Source organism: Myotis yumanensis, unplaced genomic scaffold (genome assembly GCF_028538775.1).
Source record: "Myotis yumanensis isolate MYYU_CA2020_CCGP unplaced genomic scaffold, mMyoYum1.0.hap1 SCAF_3, whole genome shotgun sequence".
NCBI classification, from domain to species: Eukaryota; Metazoa; Chordata; class Mammalia; order Chiroptera; family Vespertilionidae; genus Myotis; species Myotis yumanensis.
In genome coordinates, this window is record NW_027223754.1 from 159,389,568 (window position 1) to 159,414,758 (window position 25,191).

A 25,191-nucleotide genomic window follows, 5' to 3' on the forward strand; every position below is an offset into this window, starting at 1 on the left:
GGCATTGAGGTTTGAAGAGTGGGAGCTGCCGGGGAGAAGCAGGAGGGTTTCAGTGGGCGGGAATGAACTATCAGGAGCTGCTGAAGGAAAGAGGGGCTTGCGTAGCCCTGGTAGAGGGTCCATTACATCCCCAAGAAGGGGCACCGCAGGTCCTGGGCACTGGTCACCAGGGTTCAGACCAGAGACATCTGGGCCACTCTCAGAGCTGACACCAGAAGGGGGACCACCGTGAGGAGACGGGACTCCTGCTTGCCTTATCCCTTACCACACAGGACACACACACACGCGCGCGCGCGCACACACACACGCACACGCACACACAGACTGCCTGTGCAGAGCTGGGCTCAGTGGGGAGTAACTCAGAATCCCTAGTTTTCTCTCTTCTGCATTCCCCCCCCCCTAAAGACCCTATTTTTAGAGTCAGTGGACTCATGTCCAAGGCATGGCAAGTCTTTCCAAGGAGGGGATGGGCTGGGTCACTGAGAAGCAGCTAAGGGAAGAGGGGCTTCCTTACAGGGCTTGCCCCCCCTCCCCCACCCCAGCATAAGCCTCTGGGAGTGTGGTGAGGGGAGGGAGACTATTTTGGGCTGGGGGTGGTCTGTTGGTGGAATGGACCTCTTCCAGGTCTCTGCCCACAACCCCCCCTCCCCCCCCCCCCCAGGACCTCACTGTAATTACCATCCTCTCCACACCACATTCTAAACCCTATAATTATCCTGCCGGGATCCACCCTGTTACCAAGGCCCTCGAAGAAAAGTTGGAAGTTGGGAGGAAGGAGCCAAAGAGTTCGTGTTTGGGGAGAGGTGGGATACAAGTGGGGGACTCCCTGAATCATTTGGAGCCACATCTTCCTTTGCCTCTGGCCTCCTGGAAGACACCCCCACCCCCATCATTTTCCACTTTTCCTCTTAGGGTAGACCCAGCCCTCCAATTCTTTCCCACCTGCACTCTCCCCATCCCAGGCCTACCCTCCTCTGCCTGCCTTTCTCACCTACTGCTCCCTCTCCAGGCCCCTGCTGGGTGCTGCTTGGGGGCATCAGCCAACGCTGGCCCCATTGACCAGCTATGCGGGCAGGAGGCACCACTATTCCAGCTGCTGGCCAAGAAAAGGAGGGGTCCGAGTACAATGCCTACTTCAAGGACTTCAGAACAGGGGCAGATGTGCTGGCCCCAGAGGTGACAAAGCATGACCTGGCCTGCCAGGTGAGGGCCACTGTTGGGAAGCAGAGGGAGCTGGAGATAGGAATGTTCAGAGGGAATTCAGTCTCCAGAAGAGAGCACAGGGCAGTGAAGGTCAAGGCTGCTGGCAGATGAGGGGTGTGTGTGTGTGTGTGTGTGTGTGTGCTCTCATCCATTCAAACCTGCCTCATCTCCTCATGCCTAGTTTCTTGAGCTACAAAACCACATTCATGGGGAGGAGTCCAACCAGTCGAGAAGAGCCCGAGTGAATGCCCCAAGGCCTACAATGCTCTGCTGCATCCCCACCCAGCATCCAGGACTTCTCTTTGTGTGTTTTTATTTATTTATTTAATTTTTAAATATATTTTATTGATTTTTTACATAGAGGAAGGGAGAGGGATAGAGAGTTAGAAACATCGATGAGAGAAACATCGATCAGCTGCCTCCTGCACACTCCCCACTGGGGATGTGCCCACAACCAAGGTACATGTCCTTGACCGGAATCGAACCTGGGACCCTTCAGTCCGCAGGCCGACGCTCTATCTGCTGAGCCAAACCAGTTAGGGCTCTTTGTGTGTTTTTAAAAAATATATTTTTATTAATTTCAGAGAGGAAGGGAGAAGGAGAAAGAGATAGAAACATCAATGATGAGAGAGAATCATTGATTGGCTGCCTCCTGCATGCCCCACACTGGGGATTGAGTCTGCAACCTGGGCATGTGCCCTGACCAGGAATTGAACCATAACCTCCTGATTCATAGGTCAACGCTCAACCACTGAGCTGTGCCAGCCAGCCAGGACTTCTCTTTGTCATAGTTCTCCACACTGCATTTTAAAATCAGTGCCTACAGATTGTAATCACCTTAAAGGCTGGGCCATGCTTACTCACCTCTGTATAGTCCCAATGCCTGGCATGTTTAGGCTTTCAGTAAACAGATGAATGAATGAATGAATGAATGAATGAATGAATTCCTCCTCGGTCCCTGGTTAGGCAGAGGGCTGTTCCTCTCAGCCCCAAGGAACAGAAGCCTGAGGTAACCACCCTCCCAGCATTGCCTCTTTCTAATTTCTCCATGTTCATTAGTTGTTTGGGTCTGTGACTCTCAGTGGAGACCACTGTTCTCCTGAGCTGGTGCTGGACCAGAACCACACAGCAGCCAGCAGCCGAGCTCTTGGTCCTGGCAGGATACCAGCGGGGCATCTAGATTGACCCTGATGGCTGGGTGCGGCTGGCACAGGAGCCAGGCAAGGGTGGGGGGTCTGGGGGCCCAAGGAGCATGGAAAGGAAAAGGGCAAGAAGGGAGGCGGAGCACTGAGGGCCGGGCCTGGCAGTGGGGGCAGGATCTGGTGGGGCTGGAACTGGAGCGTGAACTGGGGCTCTGGGCTGAGGCCAAGCTGGGTAGGAGGAGCCAAAGGGGGCCGGATTGTCCCTCTGAACTCTTGGCAACCTTAAGGGGGGTGTGTGGAATCTAGATATTTCTCGAAATCATTTTCATTCCCATGAGTCTAAAAACAGGGTATGATAGCCCTAGGTTTGGCTCAGAGGATAGAGCATCGGTCTGTGGATTGAAGGGTCCCGGGTTCGATTCTGGTCAAGGGCAAGTTCCTCGTTCCCCGGTTGGGTTGCAGGCTCCTTCCCAGCCAGGGCCCTGGTTGAGGCGCACGCAGGAGGCAACCAGTCGATGAGTTTCTCTCACATCGATATTTCTCTGTCTTTCCCTCTCTCTTCCACTCATTCTGAAGGATTAAAAATAAATAAGAACAGAGTATGATAAAGCTTTTATTCTTTTATTATTACTTCCCTCCCACCCACCCTCCCCTGCCTTCCCTCTGAGATTCCGCACTCTGTTCCATGCTTCCGTGCCTCTGGATCCACTCCGTTCATCAGCTTATTTTATTCAGTAGATTCCACCTATGAGCGAGATCATGTGATACTTGTCTTTCTCTGAATGCCTCATTTCACTTAGCAGGATACTAAAGCTTTTATTCTTAAGGTAACGAAAGTGATCCCATCATTTCTCTGAGATCCTCACAACCACCCTGTGAGGTGAGGAAGGAGTAGCTTTCCTTCTGGCCGACTGGAGCTCAGGGTGGGTGAGAGCTAAGCAGTCACCCTTCCTGGCGCGTGGGGAACAGAGCCTGTCTCCTGCCAGGGCTCTGACCTCAGGGCGCGTCTTGCTGGGCGTGCGCGTGGGGCACTCAGCACTGGCGTTTGTGTGTCAGGACCGGGTTCTCCCCTCCAGGTGGCCTCTGAGTGAGTGGCTGAGCCTCTCCAAATCTCACTTCCCTTGAAGCGAGGATGTAAGGTGATGCAGACGATGCTCTCCTGGGCATCACGTGCAGTCTGTCTGTGACCCAGTCTTGCCCCAAGAGCTGCAGGAGTCCCTCATGCCTTTGTTCCCATCTCATATCCCCAACCTCTCCCATGTTTTCCACCCTCCTCTATTCTCTCCTCTATCTCCTCATCCCGTTCCCAACTTTCCTCAGCCCTTCTCTTTCCTCCCCTCCTTTCCCTGCCACCCCCCATTTGGTCTCTGCGGGGGGCAGTTCTGAATTCAGGGACCTATCCTACCAGGGCACCTGTGAAAGGTATTTTAGGAACAGCTGAGTCTCCTTTCCGAGCAGGCCGGCTCCCAGTGGGGCCTGGGCAGGGGGCCTACGGGCCCTGCTGAGTGGAGAGCTGTCTGGGCTCCTTGTATGGGTGTGGGCTTCAGGCGGCCTCGGGCACTGGCACAGGCTGTTCTGCATTGCAGTGGCTCTGGCCAGTGCCCATGTGCTCTCAGAGGGCACCACCTTCACTTGGGACACCTGTGGCTACCACGCCCTGCTGCTGGCATGGGGTGGAGGCTTTCAGTAAACAGAAAGAGCTGGAGGGCAGCCTGGCTCTGCTGTGTGGGGAGAGACGAGGGAACCCCTCTGAGTCACCTGGGACTTTTCCTACTTCCTCTGCCCTTCCCACAGACAAGCAGTCACTCAGTCCTTTAATTTGCCTCTGAAATGCCCCCTGGGACTTGCCTCCCCTCTCTGGCCTGCACCGCGGCAGTGATGTCCCAGCGACCTGCACCGCGGCAGTGATGTCCCAGCGACCTGCACCGAGGCAGTGATGTCCCAGCGACCTTCCAGAACACCTGACATCCATCCCTCCTCATTTTGATACAGACCCAATGCCAACACAGTTCACCGTCGATAACTCCCCACACGCCCCGCTGCCTTTAGAGCACAGCACAGCCTTCTACGTTCTCAGCAGTCTTGTCACCTAGACTGTCTTCTTTGGGCTTCACCTAGTGTTGTGTGAAGTATTCCAAAGCAAATCGCAGATATGAAATGTCTCCATATTTTTACACGCATCTTAAAAAAAAAAAAAAAAAAAAAGAGTAGCCTGGCTGGTGTGGCTCAGTTGGTTGTCACCCTGCGCACTGAAAGGTTACTGGTTTGATTCCCGGTCATGGGGTCAGGGCACAGGCCCAGGGTGCTGGCTTGTACCCCGTTAGGGGTTGCAGGAGGCAGCCGATGGGTGTTCTGCTCTCACATCAATGTTTCTCTCTCTCTCAAAGAAATCAATAAAAATATTTTTAAAAATAGAGTAATTTTCCCATATAATCATACTATCATCACGGCTAACAAAAACATGTCCTCATGTCTAATTCTCAGTTCACAAATTTCTCCAGTTGTTCCCAAAATATCTTTCACAGTTTGTTTGTTCAAAGATTCAAGCAAAGACCCAACATTATACTTGGTTGTTATCTAAAGCAGGGGTGGGCAACCCCTGGCACGCGTGCCAAACCCCTGGCAAAACCCTCTCTTATAATCTTCCATTTACAATTTTTTTCTTAATATCGACTTCTTTATTTTTCAGATAAATTCAGTGTAGGTGTATCTTAGATAAATAATTTTACATAACAAGTTATCTTAAAGACCAGACATGGATTGACAAGAGGGGAAGAGCAATTTCAATAGTGTCGAAAACGAACTATTGAGGACTTGGAATGCCATTCCAGAAATTTTTTTTCTGTTTAAAAAACTGCAACAGCGTTACTCTCCATGTTTTCATCCAGATACGCTTGTGAATCTTTGTTCTCAGTGATGAATTTTGTTAAGTCTTGTAATAGGAGTAGCCTGACGGATGAAAGTAGTAGCTCGTGCATATCTCTGAAGGTCACGAAATATAAACCTGATGTAAAATCTGTCATCAGTGATGCAGCAGCAAAAGTCCCACTGATAATATCAAACGGAGTCATAAAGTTTTCTGTCGGACTATCAGTGTACATGTATACATTAAAAAATAAATGTATTTTTCATCATCATATACTGTGTTTTTGTCACTCGAATGAATTTTATTATTTCTTCAAGGTTCTTCACATATGTACACCTTAAGAGATATCAAGTAGGCAGTAGGCGTAACATGTTCTCAAAAAACTAGGGTTGGCACGCACTCACAAAAAGGTTGCCCACCCCTGGTCTAAAGCTTCTTAATCTTGACCTCAGACCACCTTTCCTCCGTCCACCTCTCACCACATCCATCCCGCGGCCTTCGGGCCCATCCCAACCTGCCATGGAGTCCTTCCCTGCCATGGAGTCCTTCCTTCCACTTGGCCCTTCCTGGTCCCTGGAACGGAGAGCGCGCTCCGGCCCTGGAGTCCCTTTGGAGAGCACCCCCCGCCCCCGCCCCCCACCTCTGCGGAGTCCTTTCCTGCTCTCTCCTCCCCGGGCCCAGGCAGCACCGTCCTCCCCTCCGGGCCTCTCATCGCCACCAGCGGTTCCGCCGGTTCAGTGCGGGCTGGTTCCGCCTGCCGGTGGAGGGCAGGGCGGCTGTCTGCCCCCCACGCCCGTGCCCAGCACAGGCTGGGCATCTACCGGCGGCACAACACGGAACCGCCACCTGGACCCTCCTTTCTCCGCATCTCCGCCCTCCACGCCTGTTCGCGGTGGTGCCCGGAGGAAGGTCCAGGATGGGCTTGGCGTGTCCTGCGAGGTGGTGATCCCGGAGCCCGGACCGGGAGCCCAGCCTCCTCCCCTCTGCTCCCGGGCTCTCTCCTTCCCAGCGTTCGCGCACCAGGACGCAGGCAGCGCTGCCGGAGCCCGGAGCCCGGAGCCCGGAGCCCGGAGCCCGGAGCCCGGAGCCCGGAGCCCGGAGCCCGGAGCCCGGAGCCCGGAGCCCGGAGCCCGGAGCCCGGAGCCCGGAGCCCGGAGCCCGGAGCCCGGAGCCCGGGGGCGTGGCCAAACTGGCCGGCTCCGGCCTCGGCCTGTTCCCACCGCTCCTTCCGGGACCCGCGGGCGGACGGGGAGGAGGAGGGGGAGGGGAGCGGGGAGGGGGGCAGCCTGGGCCGCCGCCTCGCCGTCCAGTCGCGCCCGTGGCCGAGGAGGGCTGTCGGCCGGAGGGACGGAAACCCGGGGTCTGTGCGGCGCCCGCCTCGTGTCCATTCGGCCGCGACGGGCTGAGCGGGAGCGGGGGGCACAGACCTGCGTCCTTCCCGGGGAGGCGGCGCTGCTGTGCGGGCTGGTCGAGGGCTTCCTCCGCTCCCCAGCCCCCGCTCAGAAGCCCTGAGCACCGAGGGGGACTAGCGAGGGGGCAGGGCACCCCCGCAGGATGTGGGGGCTCCTTCCCAGGATGTGGGGGCCCCCCTCAGGGTGCGGGGCCTCCCTCCCAGGATGCGGGGGCCCTCCTCAGGGTGCGGGGGCTCCCTCCCAGGATGCGGGGGCTCCCCCCCAGGATGCGGGGGCTCCCTCCCAGGATGTGGGGGCTCCTCCCAGGATGTGGGGGCTCCTTCTCAGGGTGCGGGGGCTCCTTCCCAGGATGTGGGGACCCCCTCAGGGTGCGGGGGCTCCCCCCCAGGATGCGGGGGCTCCCCCCAAGGTGCGGGCCGGGGCTCTGGGAGTTTATTCTGGCCCCACCCGCTCCCGGGAGCCGACAGCACTGCCCTCGGGGTGCAGAGTGGAGCCGTCGGAGGGAGTGGGCTCCGGGGAGGACGCGGCGGTTCCGTCCGCTCTCCCAGCCCAGGCGGCACGGGCGGGGGCGCAGAGGGGCCCTGGGCGCCCCGGGTCCTGCCCGGCGCCCTCCCTCGGCCGGGGGTGGGCGCTGACCTGGGGGGTCCACGTGGCCCCGACCCGCGTGGGGCCCGGCCTCCCCCGCCGGTGACTCAGGCCGCAGCTGTCCGTCCCCGCGTCACGAGGGAGCCCGCGGGCGGGGGAGGGGGCCGGGCGGGGGCGGGGCGGGGCGGGGCGCGGGGGCCGCCAGAGAGCCCAGCGCGGCGGCGGGAGCGGAGCGCGCAGCCTCGGGACCCAGGTGAGGCGGCCGGGCTCGGGCCGGGGTCGCTGGCAGCCCCGCTGCGGCTCCGCCCGGCCCCCGGGACCCGCCGCGCCCCGGCCGCTCCGCGGCCTCGCAACTTTGCAACTTGCGGGAAGTTCCCGCGGCCGCGTTCTCTGCGGGTCGGAGCGCCGGGAAGGGGCGGGCGGGCGGGGGGCCGGCCGTTCTCGGAGCTGGTCTGGCGGGGACGGGCGTCTAAAGCCCGGGGCTGGCGGCGGCTCCCCCTGCCCGCGCCCTCGGGTCTGTCCCCGGCGGAGAGGAGGGGCCGGGAGACGTGGATGTGCCCGCGGCCCCCCGGGCGGAGAGGAGGGGCCGGGAGACGTGGATGTGCCCGCGGCCCCCCGGGCGGAGAGGAGGGGCCGGGAGACGTGGATGTGCCCGCGGCCCCCCGGGCGGGCGGGGCGGGGAGGGGGCCGCGCAGGGAGGGCCTCGAGGGCGGCCGGAGCCCGGAACCCCGGCCCCGCGCCCGGTCTGATCCCCTGCCCTGCCCTGCCCAGGCCCGGCAGCCATGGCGGTGGAAGGAGGCATGCGATGTGTCAAGATCCTGCACTACGTCCTCCTGCTGGCCTTCTTCGTGAGTCGGCGGGGGTGCGGGGCGCCGGCCGGGCGCGGGAGCCAGGAACGGAGGCAGCTGGAGGCCAGATGTGGGAGGAGAGCCCGGGCGGCTGTCGGCAGCGCGGCCACCCCTCCGCCGCCTTCAGGGGCCCCGAGGCGGGTGTGGGTGGGAACGGGCACCCCCCACCCCTCCTGGCCCTTCCTGTCCGGTGACCCAACCTTGTGACAGGGTTAGTGGGGCAACCGGCCAACGGCTGATGCTATCGCTGCCGTGGGCACTGTTTGTCCAGGGAGGGGCCCCCCAGTCTCCTTTTAAAATTTTTATTGATTTTAAGAGAGAGGAAGGAGGAGAGAGAAACATCGATTTGTTCCACTTATTTGTGCTTTCACTGGTCGAGTCCTGCATGTGCTCTGATGGGGTCAGACCTGCAGTGTTGGGGTCCTGGGAGGACCCGGACCAGCTGAGCTCCCCGGCCAGGCCGGGGGCGCCGCTCTCACCCCTTCCCGGCTGCCCAGCCGATGGGAAGGGCTGGGCGCGGCTGGAGAGAGGGCGGCCCTAGGAGGCCAGGGCCCCGAGCGAACACTACTCTCGGTTAGGAATGTGTGCCCCGGGGTTAAAGCTTCCTGGGAACTTCCCTTGTTGCATTCGGTCAGACTGGGTGACGATGGGTCATCCTCCCCCTCAGCCGTTTTCTGGGGGTGAGCATCTGCCGCGCCGGGATGGGGTTAAGTCTGACTCCCGGGTGCACCCGCTGCCCTCCACACGGGTGTGGGTCTGGCCTGACCCCGACCCGCTTCCTTCGCAGGCCTGTGCGGTGGGACTGATGGCTGTGGGCATAGGGGCCCTGTTCATCTTCAATCAGACGGTCAGCCAGGGGACCGCCAGCTCCGTGCTGCCTGTGGTCATCATTGCAGTGGGCGCCTTCCTCTTCCTGGTGGCCATTGTGGGCTGCTGTGGGGCCTGCCAGGAGAGCTACTGTCTTATGTTGACGGTGAGTGGCCAGTGGGGCCCGGGGGTGTGTGACTTCTGGAAGGTCACTTCTGTGGCGGGGCTCAGGAGGTGGGAAAGCCGTGGTGAGTGTTCCAGACACTGGCTGGGCCACAGCAGGCCCCTCTCACCCGGACCCCAAACCTGACTCCTGTCCTTCGTGCCTGCAGTTTGCCATCTTCCTGTCTCTTATTGTGCTGGTGGAGGTGGCCACCGCCATTGCTGGCTATGTGCTTCGAGACAAGGTAAGCAAGGAACAAGGGGAGAGCCTTCCCTCACAGGGCTCTGCGGCCCAGGTACCCTGCATTCTGACCTCAACTTCCCTACTCCCAGGTGAGGTCAGAATTTAATAAGGACTTCCGGCAGCAGATGAAGAAATATCCCAAACAGAACCAGACAGATCTTTTCCTGGACGAGATGCAGAAAAAAGTGAGTGGGGTTGCTGGGATCAGGGGTAATGGAGGAAGAAGGCTCTCATCTTCATAGTGAAGGTGGAGGTTCACCTAACAACCTCCCCGTATCTCTTCTCCCCCAGTTCGAGTGCTGCGGGGCGGCTAACTACACAGATTGGGAGACGGTCCCTCTTGAGCCCAAGGACCGTGTCCCTGACTCCTGCTGCATCAACGTCACTGCGGGCTGCGGGGTTCATTTCAAGGTGAAGGACATCCATACTGAGGTAGGGAGAAGGCTGAGATGGGATAGCAGGGCACTTGGGAAACCTGGGAAATGTTTCAGGAGATGAGAGGAACCAGGGATGGAGGTGGAGAGGGTTGGGGCTCTGAGAAGTTGGGGATCAGGAATGGGGAGGGGATCTGGGAATGCTAGGGGTGGGGAGAAAGGTATAGAGCAGCAGTTCTCAACCTGTGGGTTGCGACCCCTTTGGGGGTCGAATGACCCTTTCACAGGGGTTGCCTAAGACCACCGGAAAACACATATATAATTACATATTGTTTTTGTGATTAATCACTATGCTTTAATTATGTTCAATTTGTAACAATGAAATTGGGGGTCACCATTACATGAGGAACTGTATTAAAGAGGCACGGCATTAGGAAGGTTGAGAACCACTGGTATAGAGGGTGGTGAAGAGACAGATGGACACACGGAGGTGGGAGGGAAGTTTTTTTGTTTTTTTGTTTGTTTTTAAATACATTTATTGATTTTTTACAGAGAGGAAGGGAGAGAGATAGAGAGTTAGAAACATCGATCAGCCGCCTCCTGCACACTCCCCACTGGGGATGTGCCCGACGGGAATCGAACCTGGGACCCCCCAGTCCGCAGGCCGACGCTCTATCCACTGAGCCAAACCGGTTTTGGTGGGAGGGAAGTTTTTGATGGTGTCCTCGCCCTATTTGTCTCTACCCTCAGGGCTGTGTGGAAAAGATTGGGGCCTGGCTGAGGAGCAAGGTGCTGGTGGTGGCTGCGGCAGCCCTGGGCATTGCCTTTGTGGAGGTGAGAGGCACCCTTGGGACTCATTCCAGGGCATCTGGAGAGTAGGGGCAGTGGGCAGGAGGTGCTCATCTGGGAGGGGAGCCCTGGGTGTGTTTGGGGCTCTTGGGTGGTTGAGGGTACCTTGCCTTTCTGACTCCTCTCACTACCCCCCGCCCCCCCCCCCCCCATCTTTCTTTCTAGGTCCTGGGAATTTGTCTTTGCCTGCTGCCTTGTGAAGAGTATCCAAAGTGGCTATGAAGTGATGTAGGGACTCCGGTCTCTTTAGCCCCTCATCTAGGAGAGAGGGGTAATATGCTCCACATTTTTCAATTAAACTGATTATTTTTTCAGACCAAAAAGACTGTTTGTCTTGAGTGATACTTTATCCCTTTCTCTCCTCATCCATGGTCCTGTACTCCGGGCCTTTGTTCTGTTTGCACCTCCAGGAAGGAAGGCCTGTTGTGGGGGTGTGTGGGAATGGTTGGCTGGGCTGGCCGGGGAAGCGGGATTGGGAGGAGGCTGTGGCCCACTGCCCTCCCCATCTCCTAGTGTGCTGCTAGGCTCAGTACTGCAGTTAAACCCACAAAGGTCCTACCTGGGAGAGGCCCGCCATGACATCTACCACCGACATCTCCTTGGCCTTCTGTCCAACTCGGGGCCCAGCAACTCCCTCCCCAGCCCAGGGGCCTGGCTCCTTTCAGGGTGGTGATGAGTTGCTCTGACATGTGTGGCCAGTGTCATCCTTCTTGACTAAGACAATAATTTAAGTGAGTACTACCTTTTCCAGCCTAGACGTGACTCTCCATACTTCTTTCCCTTGCCCCCCAAGAAAAATATATGAGGGCCATTCCCAAACGCTGAATTGCATTACTAGTATTACTCCATGTAGAAAAGAAAGGAGACATCCAATAGTGCCCTCCAGTGGCCATTTAGGTGCAGCTTTAAAGACCAACTAGAGACGCAGCCCTCTTGCGCCCTCCAGTGGGTGTTAGTTATTTCGCAGGCACTGACAGCACTTAACGGAGCACCTTCGTTTCTGCCCATCTACTTCTTTAAAAACACATTTATTGAGTGCCTATTTTGTGCCAGTACCAGGGTGGGGACAGGAATGAAGTTCTTGCATTTGAAGAACAATCTCTTGCTGGAAGGCTGGGTTCAGGAGACTGCCTGGGCAGGCTTGGGAAGGACCCAGGTGAGCACAGCATCCACCAGGCTGGCTGGCAGGTAGGAGGCTGGCAGCCAGAGCAGCTTGGCGTCCCAGCCTGGGCTGTAGCGGGTTCTGGGGTGGCAAGCAGTCAAGGCATGCTCCAGGCACCTGCTCACCTTGGTCAGGTCCGGGTCACAGATGAGGTTCATGACATGCTGCTGCACTTCCAGGTCTGCAGCCCAGTGGGTGGTTGGAATCAGTGTCCCTGTCCCACTGTAGCCCATCTCGGGCCCTCTTCTGGGTCCTGGGGCTTGTTGCCCAGCAGAGGTGAGAGGGATCCTTAATCCCATCGCCAGTTAGGGGGAACGGGCAGGCTCCACATGGCCTGGGTGTCCTAAAGCACCCCATTCACCCTCACCCACCCAGACTGCCCTTCCTACTTCCTCCCGGTAGGTTGGTTCAGGGCTGACCTTTCTGGCACTTTCATTCCCCCCTGTATGGGCCCAGCTACTCACACTTGGTAAGGAAGGCATCCCCATAGTGTGCCTGTGTGGCTGGAGGCAGCCGTGCCCAGCAGGCCTGCAGGGCGTTCTCCAAACTCTCCAGATTGGTCACAGAGGTTCGGAAAAAGCCAGGCTCCACGATGGAGACTCGTACTCCAAAAGGAGCCACATCCCTCCTGGAGTGGGGTAGAGGGAAGTTTTTGGGTTCTTACGCTAATAGGGTTCTTACCCAGGGACATGGGTGGGAGACTGTGACGGGAAAGTTATTAAACCAGGGACAGGGGTCCTGACTAAGGGATACACTGCTGCCCTGGGATGAGGGGCAAGTGGGGACAGAGGGAGGGAGGAAGGGAGGTTTTTTCCCTGTGTATTCTCTTCTACAACCTAGAGCAGGGGTTGGGTCTAGATAGTAAATACTTTCTGTAATGCAGGACTAAAAATTAATATTATGTAGGTACTTATCATTTAAAAATGTAAAAACCTTTATTGGCTTATAGGCAGCTGGTCAGATCTGATCTGAGAACCACGGTTTGCCAACTCCAGCCCTAGAAGAACCCCATTCCCTAGCTCCCAAAACACAGGGTGGAGTCTTGAGTGCTGGGAAGGAAGGTGTAGAGTAGTATTTGCTGGGAGGAAAGTGGGGATACATCCAACCACTCCGGTACAGATGCAGAAGTCCAAGTATAAAGTATGTGTTTCATGATGCCAATCGGAAAATTAAAAGATAGATGGATAGGGACAAAAGTAGAACCTGGTCGGTGTGGCTCAGTGGTTGAGTGTTGACCCATGAGTCAAGAGGTCCCTGGTTTGATTCCCAGTCAGGGCACATGCCAGTGGGGGGGAGAAGAGGCGTGTGGGAGGCAGCCAATCAATGTCTCTCTCATCGATGTTTCTATCTCTCTGTCCCTCTCCCTCTCTGTAAAATAAATACACATTTTTTAAAAAAGTCGATATTGAAATTACTTGCGGAGTGATGGTGACAAAGGCAGGTTTCCTTCAGAAGGTGGGTTTGGCTTAGGGGACTTGTACTTCTGCTCAGAATCCAGGCCTAGCCCTGGCCAGTGGTGGGAGCATTGTCCTGTGTGCTAAAAGGTTGCTGGTTTGATTCCCACTCAGCACATGCCTGGGTTGTGGGCTCAACCCTGGGTACGGGGTGTGCAGGAGGCAGTCGATTGATAGATGTTTCGCTCTCACATCAATGTTTCTCCTTTCCTCTCTCTATAAAAATATAAAAAAATCTTAAAATTCAGGCCCTGCTCCCATGTCGTCCTTGTCAAGTCTTCACTGTGCTCTCATGGGACTTTGAACATTACCATCTAAAGATGAGGGGCAGGAGAACAGAATGACCAGGCTCAGTAGGAGAGCACAGTCCCAGTGGTCTTGGGTAAGTTATGTTACTCTACAGGTATTAATACCTACCATGAGAATTAATAAGAAAACATGTAAAGGTAGCTCATTGTAATAATCATCTCTTTATATAAAAGCCTAATATGCTAAGTGTTGGATCAATTGGTAGGACCAATCGACCAGTCGCTATGATGTGCACTGACCACCAGAGGGCAGATGCTCTGATTGGTAGGTTAGCTTGCTACTGGGGTCCGGCCGATTAGGACTGGGCAAGACAGGCCAGACATGCCCTGGAGCCCCCTCCCCCGCAGTCCCTCCCCAAACGGCCAATTTCCCATGGTCCCTCCCTGGCCGGCTGGCCCCCATCAGGACTGGGCAAGATGGCCCTGATCGGTCCCAATCGCCAGCCAGGCCAAGGGACCCCACCTGTGCACTAGGACTCTAGTTATTAATAATACTAATAATGATAGCAGGCTTTTGGAGGTATTTTCTTTTTTGTTAATCCTCACCTGAGGATATTTTTCCATTGATTTTTAGAGAGTGGAAAGGAGAGACAGAGAGAAACATCAATGTGAGAGAGATACATCGATTGGTTGCCTCCTGCATGAACCCTGACCAGGGCCGGGGAACCTGCAACCAAGGCATGTGCCCTTGACTGGAATTGGACCTGGGACCCTTCAGTCCACGGGCCAATGCTCTATCCACTGAGCCAACCAGCTAGGGCTTGGGGGATTTTCTATGTGCCAGGTACTGTTGGGCTTTACATGTATCTCATTTCACTCCTAACACCCATGACATTGGTCTTCTCATCCTGATCTAACAGATGAGGAATAAACTGGGATAAGAAAATTAACCTAAGATGCACATGAGAGGCTGGGCTATGAAGTCGAGCCCTAGACTATCTTCTCTGAAGTATTCCATGTTTTAGTAATCTTTGCAGGGCAGACACTAATTCTTTTTTGAGTGGGCTGGGAGCCTGGGGCCCTGCCCACTCACCTCAGACTGTCTGAGAAGGCCTCCAGGCCAAACTTGGAGACACAGTAGCCCCCACCATTGGCTGCCAGGCGACCCAGGACGCTGGTGATGTTGATCACCCGGCCCCGGGCCCGTTGCAGTAAAGGTAGCAGGGCAAGGGTGACCCCGATGGGACCCAGTGTGTTCACATTCAGCACCCGGTGGAAGTCATCCCTGGTCAGCCATGGTGTGGGCCCAATGACACCAGCTACACCGGCATTATTCACCAGACCGAAAAGCCCTGTGGGGGGTGGGGGGAGTCACGGAGGTAGGGCAGGCATTCCAAGGCCCCTCCTTCCTGGGCGGCCTGAGCACTGCTCCTTCCCCTCACAGCCCCCCTGGTTCCCACTGCCCGTGTGAGTGAACACTCTACACCATGTTCCCAGCGGCTCAGCCAGACTCACCTGTTTCCCCAACATATGTTTCCACCCATTTGGCTGCCCGCTGGACGCTCTGGGGGTCGGTGACGTCCAGCAGGGTGGTGTGGAGGCGGGAGGAGGCAGCCCGCTGCAGGTCCTCTGCCCCCGAGGGGGTCAGGCAGCTGGCCAGGACTCGGAAGCCTCTCTGGTCCAGCCTCAGTGCCAGGAGCCGCCCGAAGCCAGAGTCACAGCCGGTGATGAAGACGAAGGCATTGCTGGGGGGCAGGCTCTGCCGGTCTCTGAGCAGCCACAGTGCTGCCCAGAGTAAGACTCCCAGCAGCACAGGCAGCCACATGGCCGAGCCCACGTGATCCGCAGGTGGCAGCCGGGCTGGGCAGGACAACACGTGCGGTTTACTCTGGTCCTCGAGCCCTTGCCCCTAATAGCCTCCCTAACTGGGAGTCTCCGGTCTCAGCATCTGCTTGGCAGATAAATGGCAAATTGTGCCTCCTCTAGGCAAAGCCAGGATCTGGGCAGCCCCTATGCTTGTGGGTAACAGTGAAAACCAGATAAGACCCTTCCGAGTGCAGCCTGCTGCGCGGGAGCAGCAGCTCTCGTTTGCTGTGCCCTTTTCTCCTGCTGAACCAGGGACACCTGAACTCTCTAAATTAAGCTGGGCCTTGTTTTAGGAAACACACACGGGCAAAGAGCCCTGCACTTCAGTCCCGGTGGCCCCTAACTTACTGTGTGATGCTGAGCATCTCACTGCGTCTCTGGACCAGTTTTCTCAGCTGCCGGGTAGGACCAGCACCCACACGCCCACTGGGGAGTTGTGCAGGATCAGAAGGGAGAAGTGTGAGGAGGCACTTAAAGCTTAAAGTGTGAGTTGTCAGCACGTGCGATGCCTGGCAAGTCCGCCCAGCACCCCAGCTCCCGCCCTGCTCACCTCCTCTGGGGAAAGCTGGCAGGTGCTGCACCAGACGCTTCCTCCTTTGCTCCCAGTCCTCCCGGCTCCCGCATGAGCTACAGCTGAGGCCAAAGTCCATGGCGGGTGGACTGGGTGCCAGAGGTATTAGGTATATGTGGGGGGAAGCGGGGGAGGACTGAGAGGCGGAGTTAGGGAAGCGGAAGCCGGTCAGCCGAGGCTTGGCACGAGCCAGGCGTGCCCAGACCCCCTTCTTGGCTACCTTTTCCAGCCGGGGTTCCTGACCACCTCTGTTGTAGACTCCCAGGAGCAGGATCTATCAAGTATGACAGCTGCCCCTGCCTGTTGGTGACCTCAGACCTGTCATTTCTCCTCCAAAGCGCTCCCATGCCCAAGAGTTAATCTCCCACAAGGTCCAGACTCATGACTCGGCTTAGTACCGGGCTGGGAGAGGCCCTGGGCACATGGAGAGGCAGCGCACCAGAGGCGGGACCAGGCCCGCTTCCCGCCTCATTGCTCCCCTGCAGGAAAGGGAAGTCCTAAGTCAGGATGCTTGCCGGGCAGGGCCTCCTGGGACCCTCTCTGGAGAGGTGTGGGAAACTCTGGACTTCTGGTCACCCAACGGGCGGGTGCCTGCACCAGGTGCCTGTCCCTTAGGAAACAGTCTATGACCCTTCCTCTCCCACCCCTGATGCTCAGCTAGTAGCTCCTTGAAATGTATCACAGAGAAATTGAGGCTTGTGTTTTATTTGTGGCCTGCCAGCCTCCCTCCTGCCCCAAGGGGAGGTGGAGGGGGTAGGAGCGAGCTAGAAGGGGAGGGGAGAGGGGCTAGGACGGGGCCGACTGCAGTTGTCCTTTGTAGACGTATTCCAGGGCAGTGGCAATGGTGCGCATGTCCATCTCAATGCTCCGAGCCCAGTTCTCCACATCCCCGATTTCCTGGGAAGAGGAAAGGGTGGGGGTCCTCAAATCAGGGTGAGTAGAGGGTGGCTCTAGTGGATGGATGGGAGCACTTCCCACCCATCCCCTACAAAGGGCTTTGCTTAGACCCACCAGCTCCCTTTACCTTTCTATAGCCTCTCTGACACTGGGGCCATAGATGGGGTTTCTGGGGCCATAGATGGGGATTCTGGGGCCATAGATGGGGATTCTGGGGCCATCCCACCTCTTCGTTAGCCCCAGGTCTGAGGTGACCCTACTGGAGGCAGCCAGTGGGGGCCCAGGATGCGGATGGTGATGTCGGGAGTGTGGCCCACCTTGAGTGCCTGGTTGAAGTTTTCCACCATCCCAATCCATTGGCCTGTCTGCTTGGCAAATTGGGCAGCCTGGACCTGCAGGGTCTTCACCTCATGGTCCAGCTTTCTCTGGTTCATGTAGGCCTGGGCCACACTAGAGGTTGGAGGAGGGAGGATATCAACCCACCCAACTGGTGAGCGTGGTCTCCAGGACTAACACCCCACTGCAAGAGTGGGAGGCCAGCCCGGGGTCAGGTTGGGGACAACCTCGTGACTGACCATGCTGGGATGTGATGCAACAAGACTAGTACATGAAAATGAACCCAGCTTCTTCCGCCCACTCCCAGGATTCTCAGGAGACCCTGGCTGGGAGCTGTGTAGAAACAGACCATCTCCTACCCCGAAGAGTTCCTGAAGCTGGGTGGGGGAAGCAAGGGCTAGCCTGGTAGGGGGATATCCCTGAGTAAAGAGCTGAGAAGAAAAAGGGGGAGATGGGGGAAGCTGGGAAAATCCAGTAGCAGGGACACATCTGGCAGCAACTGGAAGCCCAGGGATCTGTGCAAGAAGCTGGGAAGGAAACTCTGGCCGCTCCCTGAACCTGGGGTCGGAGGGAGAGCAACCCCCTCCCCAGGAACTCAGGGTCAAGAGAAGATCTCCCAGGGACTGCTTCTTGGCTCAGTCTCTCTCCCAACCTTCTCCTTCCGCCCACACAAATGAATGAACACACATGCACACGTTCTCCCTTCCTTCCGCTCTGCTCTATTTTCTTTTCTCTTCAATCAAGGTGCTGGCTGCCATTACCATTACTGCCATGAGGTTGGTATCCTCAATTCTCTGCCCGCCTCCACTCCCCCTAACCCTCCTGCAGTAATTGTGCGATCACTGTTCTCCCTTACTGGCTGGTGAATCTTTCACGACCCACCCCAAAGCTCAAGGTCAGCTGAGAGACTCCACATCCGGTGCCCCCACCCACAGGAATCTGTGGGGGCTGGAGAGGGCAAGGGGTTGGGGGTGTGGAGAGAGTGGGAAGGACACCTGACAGGGGCCGAGATAGAGGGGGCCTTTGTGTTCCTTTCCGGGGAATGAGGGGAGCTGTGGGCAGCAACACAAAACCCTTTCTAATCTGGCTTTGGCTTAGCTGCCCTTTAAACTGAAAGTGGGGTGGGCCCCAGCAAAGTGGGGTGGCCCCCAGCAAAGTTAGGAGAGGAAGAAGCCCAGGCCAACGTCCCAGCAGAGCCAGGCGGCGCCAATGTATGTGTGTGGGGTAAGGCCCTGTCCCTGGGGACAGCTGGCCACAGCAGGGGGCCGTGCAGGAGCTGAAACAGTAAGAGTAGGGGGCTCCATGTTTCCAGATTCCTCTGGAGTTTCTAAAATCTGTTTTTCCTGTTGATCTCCTGCTCTCTACTATTCAACTGAATGGAGGGAGGGGCCTGGAGGGCAGGGCGGTCAGAGGCCCTGACCACAGCCTTTCTTGCCCTGATCTTCCCCAGAAATGAGTAATGAAGATGGCAGCCCCTGCCTGGCTCACTTGGGTGACTCAGTCTCTGGATTCACAACTATTTGCCCTGGGGTGGAAGGCATCATAACTGCCCCCTTTCTTCCAATAAACGGCCTACAATCATCATCTCTGTACCCCGCCGGGTCACTCACGGTCAAGAGAATATTCTTTGGTCCTTCCCAAGTTTTTGGTTGTTATCGGCATTTTTGCTTAGGACTGGAGCAGAGGGTAGTCCCTGGAGTCCGTTGGCACCGGGACAGACTTTGCAAAAAAGCCCCCGCCCCCGAGGCCCAGAAGGAAGGGCAGAGACAGCCGGGCTCTGGTGGAGCGCCTGGCAGGGGTCCTGCTCTCACCCTCACCCTCACCCTCACCAGCTGTGCCGTCTCTTTCCTGCCAGCTGCTCCCCGGGCCTGCCAGGGGGTGGGAGGTGGAGAAGGCAGTCAGCCACGGTGAAGGAGGGCCCCCGCCCTCCCACCACAGTGACAGCTGGCCTGAGGGGTGCGAGGAGGTGGGCGGAGGGCATCAGGTGGTGGGCACCCCGGAGGTCACTGTGAGGAGGGAGAGAGCTGGCTGCTCTTCCCTGACGTGCTGAGGGTCAGAGCTGACTCAGCCTCTCTCCTGACCGTAAGCTGGGTGGGGGAGGGAAGGATGAGCGGCACATCCCTCCCTTCAAGAGCGGCTGCCCTCGGTCTTGCCTGCGCCTAAACGCGGGGCGGGCAGCTGGTGTGGATGGGAGGGTTCGTACCCCACATTGAGGTGGTCCACCAGAGCTTCTGTCAGGCAGGTCGCTGCAGAGATGGCCTCTCGCCTCCTCTTCTCTGCGGGGAGGAGGGGGAAGGGATCGGAGTGGCGACGAGGTGTTTCTCAGGGGGGCTGCTTGAAGGCCCCCCTACTCATGACTATTCTGCTAGTTGTGGGAACATGTCAGCTGATCTCAGCGCCAGAGCTGCAAAGGACTTCCCCAAACAGAAACAGCTTTCATGTCAGGCGGGGAGACCGGCGCCCGGAGAGGGGAAGCGCCTTGCCCGCGGACGTCAAGGTGCAGGGGTGCAGACTCCCCGCTTCCCTGGCCTCAAGGTCGGCAACTCCGGATCCCAAGCCCGGGTTCAGCAAACAGGCGCCCACACCTACTTGGGCTGTTTCCGGCCCCGGAGAATCCCATCTCGGGCGGGTCCCCAACACCCTCCTCCCTCCTGGAGCCCCGCCCACCCCCGGGAGGAGCGGCCGCCGGGGCCAATCGGCACAGCGCCCCGGGAGCAGGGGCGGGACTACGAGGCCGGCGGCCCAGCCGAGGGGCGTTTCCGAGGGGACACGGGAGTCGCTAAAGGGACTGGAGCCCGTTGGCGCCCGGACGGACTTTCCAAAGAAGCACCACCTCCCCGTCCTCCGACGCCCGTGCCCAGGAGCCCGCGCCCTTCCCTGGATCTGGGCCATTACTCGAGGTCCAGGCTCCGGGCTGAGGCTAGGCCGCGGCGGGGGAGGACGCGCAGGCAGACGGGCTGTGGGCTCACCCTGCAGCTCCTTGCGTTCGTTCTGCTTGGCCTGGTGCTCCTTCAGCAGGCGGGACAGCATGGTCGCGTCGGGCTGGGGGCGGGGAGGCTGGACGCGCCGGGCCCCGCAGACTCCCGGAGCGGGACGCGCGTCTCAGCGCCGAGGGGCCGGGCCACGTGACCGCGCCGTCACGTGACGTCGGGCCCGCCCCCTTTTGAGCCAAGGTTGGCAGGTAGTGAGATCTTGGCTGGGAAGAAAGGGGTTAATCAAGAGTTGGGGGCGGGTGAGCGCTTGTCTTTATGGCGAGTTCACTTTTTGGTGAATGTTGGAAGACGTTTTCTTTACCACTCACATTGCAGAGCCAGTTTTTAAAAATAAATATTTTTTATTGATTTCAGAGAGGATGGGAGAGGGAGAGACAGGTAGAAACATCAATGATGAGAGAGAATCATTGTTCAGCTTCCTTCTGTACGCCCCCCACTGGAGGTGGAGCCCGCAACCCCAGGCATGTGCCCTGATCAGGAATCGAATCCTGACCTCCTGGTTCATGGGTCAATGCTAAACCATTGAGCCACACTGGCCAGGTGCAGAGCCAATTTTTTCACCTGAGGATATTTTTCCCATTGATTTTTAGAGAGAGTGGAAGAGAGAGGGAAGGATAGAGAGAAATGTCAATGTGAGAGAAACACATCCATTGGTTGCCTCCTGCACGTGCCTGACCAGGGACTGGGCGGGGGAGGAGCCTGCAAGCGAGGTACATGCCCCTGACGGGAATCGGACCCAGGACCCTTCAGTTCGTAGGCCAGTGCTCTATCCACTGAGCCAAACCAGCTAGGGCCAGAGCCAGTTTTTAACATTTCTTTTGGATCTCAGGCTCCTGGTGTGTGTGGTGTGTGTGGAGGGGGGGGGCGGGGGTGGAGGGGGGAGAGGTGGATGTTGCCAGGCTGTCCATCATGGTTTGGTTGTTGGCGGAGCAGAGGCTCCCTAGGCTCATTGAAATTCTTTTCCTTTCTTGCCTTGCCCTCCTGGCAGCTCTGGCCGGTTCTCAGTTGTTCTCAGCTCCTTCCCTCTAGGAGGGACAGCTTTCCTTTCTTTTCCAGCTCTCTCTCTTCTCACCACTGCTGCGGTCCCTCAGCGCTGGGTGATCATTGCAGAGAAGCAGTATTTTGGGCACCTCAAGTGGCCTCCTAGGGAGCTTTGCTAATTGTGGCTAAGTGCAGTAATGCGCAATGCCACCTCCGTTCTTCTGTGGTCAGGGAATGGGAACCCATTTCAGTCTTACCAGAAGAATAACTGCTGCTGTCACAGTAAAAGGTAAATGACATAATACCTCTCCGAACTAAGAAAAATGCTTCCGGGATAGCTCCAACAAGAAAAATTATAAACATCATCAACATATTCTTGCTATTGCCACAGTCTCTCTTGGTGCACCGTGTACTGACATGCTGGGTGACTTTGGGCAAATTGCTTCTCCACTCTGGATTTGTGTTCTTTTTCCTTTGTGAAATAAGGGCTAAACATTAGAATCACATGGGGAAGTTTAAAAAAATTCCCTGACCCTAGACTAATTAACTAAATCTCAGAGGAGTGGAGCCCAGACATAAGTATTTTTTTTTTTAAAGTTGTTCAGGTGATTCTAAAATGCATCAAAGGATGAGAATCACTAGACTAAACCATATCTGAAGCTATTTCAAACTTTGGCATTTTCTCACTTTGTGGTTCAGTTACATAGTTGAAAACTGACTTTATCACATCTACTTGCAGGAGGTGGAGAAATGGGTGCTGACTGAATTAGAATAAAACATCCTTTTTGAATTTTCTGAGGATGAGTTGAGGATTACTTTGATTCATTCAACTATTTGCAGAGTAGCATCTTAATTTCTGGGAGATGTGTGAACATCAAAAGATTAGGGATGAATTGGTTAAGTGGTAGCATAAAGCAGAACATTAAGTGCCAAAATAAAAATTCTGAATAAAAATGCTGGATACTGTGTATGTGTCTATGCTTATATGTGTACTACTAGAGGCCTGGTGCATGAAATTCATGCACAGGTAGGGTTCCTAGGGATGGCTGGCCATCAGGGATGATCTGTGGGGCGACCGGTGGGACGACTGGGGGGAGCCCCCGCTGGCACCTGCCTTGGCCGGCCTGGTGCTGCCTGCTTGCTGGCCCGCCCCCCCCACCCCCCCGCCACCGCCACAGGTTGCCTCCCTCTGCGGGGCGACTGTCGGGGCAATCGGGGGGCACCCACTGGCACCTGCCTTGGCTGGCCTGGGGCCTGCGAGCTGGGGGCAGCTCCTGCATTGAGCATCTGCCCCCTGATGGTCAGTGCACATCATAGCGACCAGTCGGTCCACCGATTGTTTTGCTGTTCGGTCGATTTGCATATTAGGCTTTTATTATATAGGATAACTTCTTTTTCCAACATTTCCTGAGTACTTACCATGGGTCAAGCACTTTACATGTATTCATTAATTTAATCCCCATAACTCTCCTGTAAAGTATTATAATTATCATCCCCAGTTTGCAGATGAAGAATTCCAGATACAGAGCAGTGAAATAGTAACAGAACTCACAGGAAGCAGAGGTAGGCTACAAATCCAGGCTATTTGGTTCCAAAGCCTGAGGGGAACGACTGCTTTGTGTTGCAGACACTATGGGAGAGACCCTGGGACGGGAGGCCCTGTCTGTTACCACCAGGCCCTTCTAGCTCAGACCTCAGGTGAAGGGAATCCTGGCAGGGGAGGAGTGTTTGGGAAGAGGCTCCACTGCAGAGAACGGCTGATCAATAAAAGCGGGAAGAGTGAGAGCATCACAGGGCAGCCTCTCCCAGCCTCCCCCGCCCCCCTCCACCCTGGCTCCTGCTTCTAACTGCAGTGAGCAAGCAAAATAGAGGCAGACGGGAACATGCCTGGTGTCTCACTCCCAGAGCTGTGGAGCCTGGGAAAGAAGGGCAGGGCTTGGAAGAGGTACCAGAGAACGATGACTTGAGGGGCGTGAAACAGAGGGCAGGGGCTAATGAGGGCGGTTGGTGCTGGGGGTTTCAGTGGTCAGTCTGTGCATGTTAAGAATAGGCTGACACAGGGCGTGTGCCTGGCCCATCCTGTGTTACCCTCACCCTGCTTGGCACAACTGTCTGACATTTTCACAATCAGCAGAGAGATTGCCAGTATGCTGCAGACATCAGCCCTGCCCTCTTCCCCCGCGTACTGGCAGTTCCTTTGCCCTAGAGCTGGACAGAGGACGTGGGTCCCCGTATCTGGGGCCTGCAGCTTATCTCTCCAGGATCATCCTCCAGCTGCTCTTTTGCTGGGTCCTTCTTGCTTACCGTCCAACCGTAGTTTCCGCTGCAGTTTAAGCTCAGCCCCACTTGCCTTTGGTAGCGATGGAGAAAAGTTGCACTGTAACCGGAGAACGAGTCTTGATGTTTGAAATCTCTCTCTGCCCACCTCTCCTTACAATTTCCCACCCTGATTATTCTCCCTTGGGATGAGTGGATGTAACTCCATGCTCTTTTTCTCCACTCCTTTCCCTGCTCTTTTGAGGTCTCTTTCAGAGTTAGCTTTAATTAGCAAGCTCCAAGCTGACTGACTGGGCTGAATGGTGGGGCCGGAAGCTGCTGGGTTGTTTGGGGTTGGTGAGGACCGAGGGAGGGCATGGCGTGGGTGGAGAAGCTTCTCAAACCGTGAATCTGGCTGGGCTTCAAGAGGGGGCGGTTGGTGGTGTGGCCAAGTTCCAAATGTTGGCCTGAAGCCAGGGCTCAAAGAAAAGAGGCCCTCAAGTCCGTTTAAATGGCTCCCTGTGGGAAGTGACCTCCTAGTCCTTCTCCCCAAGATCCTCAAAGACCAGAGTGGCCATTTCTCCAGTGGCTCCCCTCGATCACATTTCTATTCTTTCTCTCCCAGCCACTCCCATAGTTGAAGCATTGGCCACAGCCAGAACTCAGAGGCAGGCGGAGGATGCCGGTGCTGGAGAGGCGGCTGGGGTGAGGAGGAAAAGGCTGACCCGGGGACATATGGGCCCAGGCTCTGCTGCCAGATGAGGTGGAGGGAGTGTGTGTTCTGCAAGTATTGGCTTGAGGGCTGCAAAATAGGGATCCCGATGGAGGGGAAGAAAGCTGTGAGAGGGGAAAGGGGTTGGAGAAAGCCCCAGCTTCCACGCAGGCAAGTCTTCGCTGAGCCTGGGCATTTATCAATTTTCAAACTTATTTTGAAATAGTTGTCCACTCAGAGGAAGTTGCAAAAATAGTACATGAAGTCCTGAGTACCCTTCCCCCCAGTGGTGATGTCTTACATAGCTGTAGCACAATATCTAAACCAGGAGGCTGACATAGCTACGATGCTATTTACTAGTCTACAGGCCTTATCCCATTGTCACCAGTGTTTTACATGCACTCATTTGTGTGTGTTTGTGTGTGTGTGCATGCGTGTAGACTACTTCATCTTATGTAAAGTCTCAAATACCCACCACCAAAATCAAGATACAGAACTCTGCCCTAGCTGGTTTGGCTCAGTGGATAGAGTGTTGGCCTGCAGATCAAAGGGTCCCGGGTTCAATTCCGGTCAAGGGCATGTACCTTGGTTGCAGGCTCCTCCCCAGCCTGGTCCCTGGTCCGGGCTTGTGCAGGAGGCAACCAATTGATGTGTGTCTCTCACATGGATGTTTCTCTGACATGAATGTTTCTCTCTGTCTTTCCCTCTCTCTTCCACTTTCCCTAAAAATCAATGGAAAAATATCCTCAGGTGAGGATTAACAACAACAACGAAAAAGATACAGAACTCACCCGGCCAGCGTGGCTCAGTGGTTGTGTCGACCTAAGAACCAAGAAGTCGCCGAACCGGTTTGGCTCAGTGGATAGAGCTTTGGCCTGCGGACTCGAGGGTCCCAGGTTCGATTCCGGTCAAGGGCATGTGCCTTGGTTGCGGGCACATCCCCAGTAGGGGCGTGCAGGAGGCAGCTGATCGATCTCTCTCATCGATGTTTCTAACTCTCTGTCCCTCTTCCTTCTTCTCTGTAAAAAAATCAATAAAATATATTAAAAAAAAAAAGAACCAAGAAGTCACGGTTTGATGGGTTGTGGGCTGGATCTCCAATGTGGGCCATGCAGGAGGCAGCCAACTAATGATTCTCATCATTGATGTTTCTATCTTTCTCACCCTCTCCCTTCCTCTCTGAAATAAATAAAAGTATATTTTAAAAAAAGATACAGAACTCT

At 56.3% G+C, this 25,191-nt stretch overlaps 3 protein-coding genes across 4 annotated transcripts; 1 reads left to right on the forward strand and 2 right to left on the reverse strand.

The window, feature by feature from the left end:
• Nucleotides 1–6,543: 6,543 nt before the first annotated feature.
• CD63 (CD63 molecule) lies at nt 6,544–10,815 on the forward strand. Of its 2 annotated transcripts, XM_070410057.1 has the most exons (8): nt 7,403–7,461; nt 7,980–8,056; nt 8,844–9,029; nt 9,196–9,270; nt 9,359–9,454; nt 9,561–9,701; nt 10,394–10,487; nt 10,669–10,815. In XM_070410057.1, exons 2-8 carry the CDS (start codon nt 7,991–7,993, stop codon nt 10,722–10,724), a joined length of 714 nt encoding a protein of 237 aa, XP_070266158.1. In that variant the 5' UTR covers nt 7,403–7,461; nt 7,980–7,990; the 3' UTR covers nt 10,725–10,815. The 2 variants fall into 2 exon arrangements, with proteins under 2 accessions (XP_070266157.1, XP_070266158.1); XM_070410056.1 differs by lacking the exon at nt 7,403–7,461 and adding an exon at nt 6,544–6,571 and having other exon boundaries at nt 10,394–10,815.
• A 391-nt stretch (nt 10,816–11,206) lies between these two features.
• RDH5 (retinol dehydrogenase 5) lies at nt 11,207–16,435 on the reverse strand. The gene is made up of 5 exons (XM_070410058.1): nt 15,773–16,435; nt 14,872–15,216; nt 14,450–14,708; nt 12,119–12,282; nt 11,207–11,835 (listed from the first exon to the last, which is right to left on the reverse strand). Exons 1-5 carry the CDS (start codon nt 15,870–15,872, stop codon nt 11,612–11,614), a joined length of 1,092 nt encoding a protein of 363 aa, XP_070266159.1. The 5' UTR covers nt 15,873–16,435; the 3' UTR covers nt 11,207–11,611.
• A 47-nt stretch (nt 16,436–16,482) lies between these two features.
• BLOC1S1 (biogenesis of lysosomal organelles complex 1 subunit 1) lies at nt 16,483–20,148 on the reverse strand. The gene is made up of 4 exons (XM_070410059.1): nt 19,996–20,148; nt 19,230–19,302; nt 17,008–17,140; nt 16,483–16,690 (listed from the first exon to the last, which is right to left on the reverse strand). Exons 1-4 carry the CDS (start codon nt 20,054–20,056, stop codon nt 16,580–16,582), a joined length of 378 nt encoding a protein of 125 aa, XP_070266160.1. The 5' UTR covers nt 20,057–20,148; the 3' UTR covers nt 16,483–16,579.
• Nucleotides 20,149–25,191: the final 5,043 nt, after the last annotated feature.

Bases quoted from the DNA above. Each gene is read 5' to 3' on its own strand.
- CD63 (XM_070410057.1), top strand. From the start codon at position 7,991: ATGGCGGTGGAAGGAGGCATGCGATGTGTCAAGATCCTGCACTACGTC. The intron at 8,057-8,843 runs GTGAGTCGGCGG...CTTCCTTCGCAG, and splicing joins TCCTCCTGCTGGCCTTCTTC to GCCTGTGCGGTGGGACTGAT. The intron at 9,271-9,358 runs GTAAGCAAGGAA...CCCTACTCCCAG, and splicing joins GCTATGTGCTTCGAGACAAG to GTGAGGTCAGAATTTAATAA.
- BLOC1S1 (XM_070410059.1), bottom strand. From the start codon at position 20,056: ATGCTGTCCCGCCTGCTGAAGGAGCACCAGGCCAAGCAGAACGAACGC. The intron at 17,141-19,229 runs GTACGAACCCTC...TCCAACCTCTAG, and splicing joins GTGGACCACCTCAATGTGGG to TGTGGCCCAGGCCTACATGA. The intron at 16,691-17,007 runs GTGGGCCACACT...TCCTCTTCCCAG, and splicing joins ACTTCAACCAGGCACTCAAG to GAAATCGGGGATGTGGAGAA.
- RDH5 (XM_070410058.1), bottom strand. From the start codon at position 15,872: ATGGACTTTGGCCTCAGCTGTAGCTCATGCGGGAGCCGGGAGGACTGG. The intron at 14,709-14,871 runs GTGAGTCTGGCT...CACCCCCCACAG, and splicing joins AACATATGTTGGGGAAACAG to GGCTTTTCGGTCTGGTGAAT. The intron at 12,283-14,449 runs GTGAGTGGGCAG...ACCCCACTCCAG, and splicing joins GCCTTCTCAGACAGTCTGAG to GAGGGATGTGGCTCCTTTTG.